This window comes from Bombus huntii, chromosome 8, assembly GCF_024542735.1.
Source record: "Bombus huntii isolate Logan2020A chromosome 8, iyBomHunt1.1, whole genome shotgun sequence".
In the NCBI taxonomy this organism is placed as follows: domain Eukaryota; kingdom Metazoa; phylum Arthropoda; class Insecta; order Hymenoptera; family Apidae; genus Bombus; species Bombus huntii.
The window spans coordinates 7583212-7594281 of NC_066245.1; the positions used below are offsets into that span (position 1 = coordinate 7583212).

The window sequence follows — 11070 nt, forward strand, 5'->3', positions numbered from 1 at the left end:
GAACACACGCGCGCGGAAAATGTGTCATGAATACACGTCGCACACGCTAAGTTCTAAAATCGAGTGTTGGGGAAAAGTAAGTGTAACATTTTTTGAATACATATTTGAAATTCCACGGATAATCGGCGATATCGAAATATTAAAATTCCATCATTAGCTTTTATAAAAATATTAAATAAGACAGTACAATATCATTAACCATTAAATAACTTGATAAACTGTTTATTAATCTATTGAATTATAATTTTTTTCTTATAACCATTGTGTAAGCTTAAATAAAATTCAAAATAAGATCCGAAATATATGTGACCTCAAGTAAGACCACGCAGAATGTTTCACACAATTCGTAAATCAATTACGATCAATTACGATCGATAAATTTTACAGAGACCACTACTACCAACAGACCTCACGGTGGCGAAGAATAAGAAAGACATCAATTTGAGCTGATGATTATTACTCGGGTGGAGTCTTGTTTGAACAAACGATGAAATTAGATCAGACAGGAACTAACTTCGGAGATGACGGAACGGTATAAGCACGATTAAGAATATGACCCACTCATATTACCAATGCACCAACACGAACTGAGTGTACACAACTCCATGATTATCATAGATTACCCATAAGAATTGTATAAATGCTTATCGAATAGAAATAAACGTTCCATTTTCGTTGTTCTTTATCTAGATTCATCGAGATATATCGAAAATACAATTATTGCTTTAAAAAATACATGAATTTAAAACTATTCGTTTAATTCTACATTTATATATTATAGGAGTGAGAGAAATTAACTATATACTACTCTCCTAAATGAAAAATAATTAAGATGTTAAAGGCGTGTTAGATCGAATATAAATAACATCATTACATCTTTTCGCGAAACTACCATTTATAACTTGGGTAACGCATCGACTAAATTATTGGCATTACTTAGGAGTACAAACATAGAACGTTATCTGTCGTTTCGTATATTTCATGGAATTCTTAAGAGCAAAATAGTTTGTATGCATGTATACATATATATACACATTATATTTACGTATGTGCTCTTCACATCATGTATCCTACTATATCATGATAACAGACACAAACAATCATTTACAATTCCACATATCAAAGAATCATAATACTATCCAGGAGTTCCATACGCAGCAGTTTATTAATGAGAATATTTCTTAATCACGTGTACTTACACCGAATGATCGTAAGGATTCGATCGAGTACAATACATTACGTCGTTCGATCGCGTGACCCGTACACCCGTCGTGTCGTTTTCATTCGTCAGTCATATCAAACCCAGGGAGGACGACAATACACGGATGATTATCGAGCAAGTGGAAATAAATTAGATCTACATTATATCTATAGACACAGCCTATAACAAACGATACAATTTCATTGAATCTCGTTTCTCCATAGCTGATATAAGAGTTCTGTACGTACACCATGGCGATTATGTATGTACTTTACCTAACTACATATATAATTAGCATGCGACGCTATGCAAGAATACGAGATGTATCTCGTTGCCTTGTTGCATATATCTGACACGCTATGGTCGAAGACGCGGCCGTACGCGCACATCGTACTCCACTTTCGGTAGCTCTGCCTCTGCCCCTCTCTCTTTCAAAGCGTGAATTTTCCACACGTTGGATCGCAAACAATGGATACACGCAGCATATACGTAAGTAGAGGCGAGGACTTATGCTGCACGGGTACGCACAGGTACGACGATGGGGACACGGTAAACGATCATTCGTAGTGGAAAAGGGAGATTCGACTAACGAAGAACAGAAACAGGACGAAACGTGCGAGAGAGTAAGAAGAAGACGAAACGGAGAGGGAAATAATATGAAAGAGAGAGGGAAATAATCGGGGAGACTGAGCAACACGGTAAACGAGAGGAAGAGAGAGGGCAAAACAGAGAGGGAGAGAGAGAGAGAGAGAAAGAAGTCGTGTCGGTTTTACCATTTCAGTTTCACTCAGACCCGGTCTGAAATCGCGCGTGTCCACACAGATACTCGAGCCGCAGCTTCGTGCCTGAATTAAAAGCGACAATTTTCCACCCTGCAGCGCTTCGTCGTTGCTATATCACTAAACGAAACCGTGGGATTAACAATAAGTGATTTTTGCATTCCGCTGCTATTGAAATAACATCCGACCGTGCTAGTGAAACGGTGTCACGTTTCATCGACTTCAGAAATTGTTTATCTTTCGGTCGCTACCAATACCGGTGACGACGAAAGAGAGAGGCTGACATACGGTAAACATAAAATCATGTGAGTACACATAATAATATTCCTCGATGACCTTTATGTCAATGTTAGTTATCAATTAATATTGATTATATGTATTTAATTTGAATTCCTACTGAGAAGAGATTATACTCGATGGTGTCAATCAGTTTTCAATCGTCAATTATCGTTCTCAGTTTGTTGGTTATAAAATTTTTTTGCCGTTTCAATCGCATTATCCGTACGATCGTTCGTCGTAAATTCAGAAATTATAGAACTCAGCTTTTTCCTCCGATAGAAGCACAGCGTGGCGACGATCCATTTCGACGATCGTGAATTAGTCAGGAAGTTCAAATACATTCGATTCAGCATATTCGACCGGTAATGCACGGATTAACTTGCGCCTCCATGGATACAAATTCCATGAAGTTACGATGGTCAGCGATGTTGCAAGTGGCGATGGTTCGAGCTACGATTGCGTTTCGTCATATCGCACGAGTAATTTCGATTTCGAACGGTCGATCGTAGTGAACGACGCGTTCTCGCGGCGGCGCACGCGTGATACGTTTCTTTGTAAATTCGTACGATAACAACCGTTGAAAACTGTAACGCATTCGTATCGAGTGCTAAAAGGCATCATCATAAATGGCGTATCGTAGCGGTCAAGAACGTCTCAGCATCCATATTGTAACGAAGCGTGTTGTTGCGAAGGTTTGTTATATGCGTCGTTACGAGTCAAAAGAAGGAAAAAGCGGGCAGCATAATCGTAGACGCACTCACGATGTTCGCGCGAGTTTCGGCGATCGTACAACACTCCGCGGACCGTGTAAAACCTGGCGACCTCGGTTTCGACGTAACTTTCGACCGGTCGAAAGGAGAACCCTCCATTCGGCTTTTTCTTCGATCGTTCCTCTTTTCGTTTCCTAACCATCGACCCTCGCTTTCTTTCCAGGTCAGACGTCATATGACATATTGTGACATATTTTTCCATGTTTCTCATTCTCGTGTGTATTTGATTAAAATTCGGTTCGATTCCGTATTTAAGCTCTTTAATATCACTCGACTTGATGTTAATCGAAATGAAAGATGCGTGAAATTTCTGAACACTGACATCAGAATTTCATAACAAATAGCTGAAATTTATTCGAATACTGGGAATTCCTAGCCCATGACATTGCGAAGAACGAGCTCGATCGCGAGAAACGCATTTTTAACAATTTTGTCGTCGTTAACTTAACCTTCGAACTAATTCATTGAAACGCTTCAACGTTTCACCGTTCTGCATATGTTTTATCGTTGCCTTGCGTTTTCCACATAAATCATTTCTAATGTCTTCTGGAGAAAACGATTCACGACGAGAAACTCGACAGCCCTATGCGTCAATGGCGCAAGTATATGCATGATGTCAATTCGAACAAGTTTGTTTTCGTCTTACGTTTATGAATCATACGATGATCATTTAACATAGGAACGTTGAAATTGGAATGTTACACAGTTGTGCTTTTTAAACAGTCGACTCACGATTTTCTAATCGTTACTACGAGTAATTAACCTATCGTTATTACTACACTGTGAAGCCAGTTCGTAAATTTAAATCGGTTCTTAAGCCGAAAAGAATTTATCAATCTTTTCGGCACATAATAATTTTATCTATTAAAACTAAATCACAGAACTTACCAAAACTAAAATTGTTTTAACTCAAAATTAATTTGTCTGTCTTAGTTCTTTGTAGGCAATTTTTTTAATATTCTACGCTGCCAGGAAATTAAAAAATATTCTACAATATTTATCAACATTTCTACTATATTACACGATCATTCACCGACTCAAATGTTTAATGCTTTTTCCGATAAAAATAATAATTCTCTTCGAAGAAGATTAAGGGTAGATTCCGCTTGTTTGCTCGCGGAGGGTTAATTTTTAATACCGAAACTATAAATACTCCTTAGGTTAAGGGATGACCTGGTTCGCAGGTTAAATTCAAACGATCGTAATCGTTTGGGGAACTCGTGTCGTTCGTAAAAAGGGAAAAAAAACGCGTTATTACTGGATGCCGAGGGAGACAAGAGTTCGACGGAAATGTGATCGATACGAGTCTAAGTCATTCGAACGGTCGCAATTACGACGCGTAGAGGAAACTACAGCGCTCTAATTAAGTTAGTACCGCCTTGATGACCGGTTGCCCATTACCCCTCCAGGACGAGGAAGGAAGAAGTGTCCCGATGACGTCATTCGTCTCTTCAGTTGCTCTATTATTTTTACGTTTTACAGTAGCCGTGGATTACTTAATGCGAGGGGAGACGCCACTTTCTCTCTCGTATAACGTGTCTTTGAGGCAGTATGTCGGTGCGTGACCAAGCCTACTCTCAAGAGTACTACCACTACAGCACGTTGCAAAACCGGTGTTGACCATCCAGCGTACGATATCGTTGCACTTACGTCGTTACATAACGTTTACGCGTTTAAGGGGATTTTTTAATCGTTCGGCGAATTAGACGGCGTTGCGTCAATTTCAAGTAAATTCAGTATGCTGTTTTAATTTGACGTGATTTAAACGGATCGTTGAGATAACGAGAAGATTGGAACGTTAAAATTTTAAGTAGCCTTGGACGAACGGGTCGTGTTTTGTGACATCGGTCGCGATCAAAAAGTTGAAATGTTCGACCACGATAACCGAGGATTATCGATAACGGGGCGGGTTTACACGCGATATGACGTAAGAGAATTATTTCTCCCCTCCCTGTTTTTTGCGTGACAGGAGACGTGCATTAATTATGACGTAAGTTTAAGTAAATCAAGGGTAACGAACAGCATACACACGACAATTAAATATACGACGACCTTAATTTATCCGCAACACGAAAACGTGAAATAACGCGGTTTCCATGCTCCAGGTGTAAGTTCGCTTTTATTATCCTTGATGAACAATAGCCGAGACGCCATCGAGGACTATTGCCGAGGATCTCTTTATTATCGTGCCGATCTTTTGAATTGAATTCTAAAGCGAATGTTGTTTGCCGATCGACTGGTCTTCGTCGGTATAATAGTCGAGTGAATCGTGGCTTATATGATGGATTAAATATCAGCATCCGAAACCAGAAATTCTAGTCGCATAAGCTCACGATGCTCATAATAAAATGCCTGGTTACGATGGAGATAGCAGATCGATGCAATGAAAAATAAAAGAAACGCTGGAAGCGTCGAATGGCGACCGTAGAACGCTTTGTAAATAACAGCGGCACGGTTTTCCCGATAAGGATTGTGTAAGGAAGCTAATGTGTATAATTGCAAGGCGGAAATCGATATGTTCGCGCGTACGGACGTGTCAGGAAACTATCGTTCCACGTATAAATAACGTAGTTCTTTTTCCTATCGCACCGTTCCTGAACTAGCTCGAGTTTCCCCTATTTAGGTCAAATTCGTTGAGGAAAATTGTTCGAGATTACGCGCGATGATAACCGAATAACCTCTGTGATCAGTTAAGACTTCAATTCCTCCAGATCGAGGATTTCTCCATATTACACGTGTTTGAAAAGACGCGATAAGAATCGTAGAGAGAAGAGAATATTACAGACTACGATATTCGTGCTTGAAATAAAATACTATTCCTATCTTAGCTATCCCTCTATAACGCTTTATAATTTAAAGGATATTTGCGTAGATTCAAGCAATCCTTTTATTGCAATTAGTACTACTTTCTTCTTACATATCGTATCAACACTTTCGCTTTCATTTATCTGACTCTACTCCACGTTTCGTGCCTCTATATTAATTATACACACATTAAAAAAAAACGCTAAACGTGTAATTTATTAAAATATGTACATCGCTTCGTTACGTTATTAATTGCAAACGATAATTGTAAATTTACTTAAATAAATTTCAAATTATTCGAACGATCGTGAAAGTGTTAAGTTGAAAAAAACTCCAACTAATTATAATTCTCTTACTTCATAAACGAGCAAAAATCCGGTTTATAACGGCTTAAGAGTAACGTACTGCGGCACACCATTCTCCGAACTGCATACCTCGAATACAATAGATCCCTGATACGCTTTCAAACAATACGCAATACAAGGTAGCATAGCACCAAGCTACCTTTGTAAATACCATTTGTGCGACGATAAACATAACAACGTATTAACCACCGCCACCGGTTCCAAACGACCTAGTTCCGTTGGCCTTAAGAGGAGTCGTCGGTACGCCCTCATCTACGAGAAGGTCGTCGTTTATCGTCCTCGTATTTAGCAGGTGCAAAACGACCGATGGTGTAAGACCTACGTTGATGTTTTTTTTTTTTTTTTTTACAAAGGGGTTTACTGAGTCCGGAAAATACAGATTTTAAGTACATTATTCACAATAAACATGAATTTTTGTAATGGTATGTTAGGCAAAGGTACCGAGGCAAAGGTATTATGTGTCGGCGCTTTACATTTTTCGTCGTATGATGCAGTTTTTGGGTTTAAGCCTCTGGGGAGCGGAGCCTTTTTTTATGTATTTTTAAATCTACGTTGATGTGTTTCTGAACGGATGACCGGCAGGGCTCGATGATCACGACATGCAAAACGGATCGATCGTGATCCATTACGTTACACGAAAGAGATCCATGAGTTAGTTACGAGCAATGGTGTATAATTCACGGCGGTGATTCACGTAACAATCGAGCAGGGTTTTACTCATCGCATCGATGACGATCTTGAAAACACGAGGCGTCTGGCTGTTAAGAATGCATTTACGCGGTCTACCATACACGAGGCTATTAGGCAGTCGAGATACCATGGTATACGATATATCTATAGATCGTAAACTACAGATTATTGTTCTTGACTGATTTATTCAATAATGTTCTGCCATGAATCAAGAGAAATATGATACGCAATTTAAGGAGATATTTCAAGAGCTAGTGGTTCAAGGAAGTAAATTTTGTATGACCTATAAAATGATAGACTATCATGATCACACAAGTAATTACAAATTCAATCATGTACGTAGAAGTTACAAAATGTTTAACAAGTATCTTAATGCTTATGACTGGCAGTATTACATAATTGAAGTTGTTGGTTGTGGAACTTTTGGATTACGTCATTTTTGCTTAAGATTTGCGATTAGGATATAGAGTAAGTTTGCCATAATCCGTTGAAACAAATAACTTACGCCTGAAGGCCATTCGAGAATTTAATCAGAAGGACACGTGAATATCGCTGCGTTCTTGATATCTTTTTTTCTGAGAAATCACGATGCATTGATGTCTCGACCTATATATAAGCAAAGTTCAGAGGTCGTGTAATAAACGTTTGATGGACACGTGTTTGGAACGCAGACGTATCGACTCGAGTGATTTTGCCAAAACAGTCCCATTTGCGTGTTACTCGAAAATTCAGACGCAGCTTCAAACGCGTTTCCGGATGCTGTACGATCATTGATCTGCGAAATCCAGAATTTTCTGCCTCGCTGATTCAGATTCAAGGAGATTTGAAAGCCGATCGAGATTCCAAATTAAAGGTGACGAGACGGTGGCGTAATCACGATTAATTGTTAGCAAGAATGTGGGTCGACGGAAAGAAAAAATTGAGTGATCACCAACTTTATGAAATCACGAAAGAGTTTTCTGCATACCGTGACATCAGCGCGGAAACAATTACTAAACCATTGAGGCGATGTCTGTCCGCGTCTTAAAGAATTACAATGACAAAGATTACGCGATTGTTTGATCCTTATACGGATGTGGAACAACCGTTGCACTTGCAAAACAGCGTCTCAAGGCTTTCCAAGTATCGACTAAGAAGTTCGCATTAATGTAATTTTAAAACGTTCGTCTAGTCATAAATCAGACGATAAATTAAATAAATTCGTGTTTACATTCCAGGCGAATCGCATTCGAGCAACATGCGTGAGTCGATCGAAAACAATTTCGATGACTCACGTTTACAATTTACAACCTCTACGACTCGTTGTATTTACTTTAGAACGTAACATTCACGGTTTGACATCATTTCCTGCATTCATATTTACTTTTCTCATTTGTAGATCGAGACATAAGGAGAAATGGGATACGGAACAGAAATGGACAGCTGCGGTCGCTGTATGAAATATTCCTTGTTCTTCGTGAACTTCGTGATCTTCGTAAGCATGAGAATATATGTAAACTATCACAATGATATTTAATGGTCTTCTATTTTAAGTAACAACGTATAAACAATGTTTTAGATCGGTGGCCTGGTGATAGCTGGATTAGCGACGTGGGCTCTCTTGGATAAAGTATCATGGATAGGTGAACTAGTAGGGAACGATTTGCTAACAGGCGCTATTTACGTTCTACTGGCCGGTGGTATCGTTGTCGCTATAGTATCGTTCTTTGGTTGTATCGGTGCATCCCGAGAAGTAAAATGCATGCTTCTCACGGTAAATCTTGTGGTCTTTCTTTTCGCTCTGACTCAGTCTTCGATCTTAGAAGAAATCTACCGATTAGATTATATAACGTATAAAAAAATTATTCCAGTACTTCATCATCGTGTTTCTTCTGTTCGTGACCATGTTAATTGGCGGAGTGCTGGCGTATGTGTTCCGTGAAAAACTTGTGAACACACTCGAGAGGGAAATGTCGAGTTCGATGAGAACTTACGATTCTCACAAAGTAGTCAGAGAGGCCTGGGACACGACGCAGTCGACGGTAAGCGCGAAAAAAGAAACACTCGATGCGCAACAAATTTCATGCGGATAATTATTTCGAGCATCGTGCAAGATGTTACGTCTGACTTGGAATAACGTTTCTTTTTCTTTTCCCCGTTCCTGTGATTTTTAGCTCCATTGCTGTGGAGTAAATGGCTGGAGGGATTGGGGAAATCTGGGACTCAACGTACCGCAGAGTTGCTGTCGCGAGATTCAACCTGGCCAGGTAAAGATTAATTTTCTTAACGAGCTCGTCTTAGCAGACGAAATAGCCGTCAGCGAATTCGTGCATACGTAATCGCAGTGATTAGCGATTCGCGGGCGGAACACGTGGCGCGCGAGTCGCTATGCAGTCTAGCGTTATTACCTTGATGAGATACAATGATATTCTAAAAACCGAGAAAGAAAAAGAGGATCTCTCTCGCGTTTTAGTGCGATTGCTTTCGATTTGTATTTGCTTGCATAATTCATGACCGAATGGTTTACAAACACCGGTCTTTACGCTTCAGATTTGCTTCTAGATATACGTACTTCAACGTACTTGTTCGTTATTTAAAGAGAAAATAGAAATGGACGCAAAGAAAGTTTGCTTTTACTTCTGGTTTTTATTTATACCATGAAAATTAGCGAGAAATACCAACAGCCGATTCGGTAGATATCTACTATAGTACCGACCAACGATAAGAACCTGACGATTCGGAATTCCAGTTGATAGCATTTGCAATTCGAGATGGCCTCGGTTAGGAAAGCCCGATTCGGATAGTTCTCAACGGAATTTCGAAACGGCTACGACCTATCGATTACAGTTCAGAAATGCATTCGTCCTGTGGTAATCCGTTAATCGCGACCCGAGTTCGCCGCATCGCCTCTCACGCTTTCACCCGGTTCGATCGACTTTCTCAAGCCGAATTGTTTCTCATGGAGACCCGATCGATCTTCTGTTGCAGCGATTCAACTGCAACGCTGGAGCAGACACGGTGAATCCTTCGAATGCCTATCTCGTCGGTTGCATCAATGGAACGCAGATTTACATGCAGAAGCACGCGACGATCATGGGTGGCGCCGGTATTGCAGTCGCGTGCCTGATGGTAGGACTTTCTCTGTTTCATTTGCATTTTAATCGGTTCCAACACCAGCCAGAATCCATTAAGAAATATGTTTCCATCGGGTATTGCCGATGCGCGAGCTTTTCCTTTTTACTCACTTTCGACTGTTGCGATAATTCTGACATTAACGCAACGTCAAGCGTCTCTAATTAAATTGCTTGAGAATTACACGTGTAGAAAACATTAGAGAAACTTTCGATGCACAGATATATGATTCTTTTCGCGATGTCCAATGTTATTATTAATGTTTCTCTTTCTTACAGTTCTTTGGCATGGTATTCTCGTGCATTCTCTTCAAGATGATAGAATGACGAGAGAGTGATGTGCTTTAAAAGACAACTTCGTTTTTCATGACAAGCTAACGAAGAGAAAGAAGTGGATGACAGCCGTCCTCGAGCGACTCATGAATTCATAATCAACGTCATCGTCATTGAGTGTACCTAAGCTGAAGTACGAGAATCAAAATGCATCTTCACGCGCATCTTTCCAATGTACAGTTCTCACCGTTCTTCCGTTTTTTCTTTCCTTTTTCTTTCCTTTATTTCTTTTTTCTTTTGTTACATTTAGTATTATACTCGATGTACCTTTGTTTTACGGTTGTTCTTTTGTAATCTTTAAGGATACGCCAAGTATTCTAAGTTTAATATTATACATAGCGTACTTTATAAATATAATTCGTATGGTAAAATGCACTACGTTCCTTACACGCGTAATAAATATAAAATGTGTACAAACGTTCATTAAAACCAATTTGAATTTCAATTATTCTATTGTTATTCTCGCGAAGCGAATCTTGGTGACATTCCTGGTTTATAAATCGATTGGTTGACGAGATACTGTACGAGAATACTTCCGTTCGAATAACAAGAATTTCGTCAAATTTTGCCAGAGATATCCAATCGCGTTCTTTAATTCGGTTAACGGAATGTACATGCGTCAGAACGTTTCCTCGTTGCAAATCCTATTCAGGCAATCCCCTTCGTATTCCCTATATCCTGTCTATCCAACGATAAAACAGACAGGCACGGAATGGTTCAAAGGGTAAAGGATTTGTC

The 11070-nt window shown here is 39.5% G+C and overlaps 1 protein-coding gene across 1 annotated transcript; it reads left to right on the top strand.

Annotated features, from left to right (window-relative positions):
- The first annotated feature begins 1924 nt into the window (after nucleotides 1-1924).
- Nucleotides 1925-10777, top strand: LOC126868302 (CD151 antigen). The gene is made up of 7 exons (XM_050623624.1): nucleotides 1925-2285; nucleotides 8268-8363; nucleotides 8448-8642; nucleotides 8740-8910; nucleotides 9043-9135; nucleotides 9857-9997; nucleotides 10279-10777. The coding sequence occupies exons 2-7, from the start codon at nucleotides 8286-8288 to the stop codon at nucleotides 10324-10326; spliced, it is 726 nt and encodes a 241-aa protein (XP_050479581.1). The 5' UTR covers nucleotides 1925-2285; nucleotides 8268-8285; the 3' UTR covers nucleotides 10327-10777.
- The last annotated feature ends 293 nt before the right edge of the window (nucleotides 10778-11070 follow it).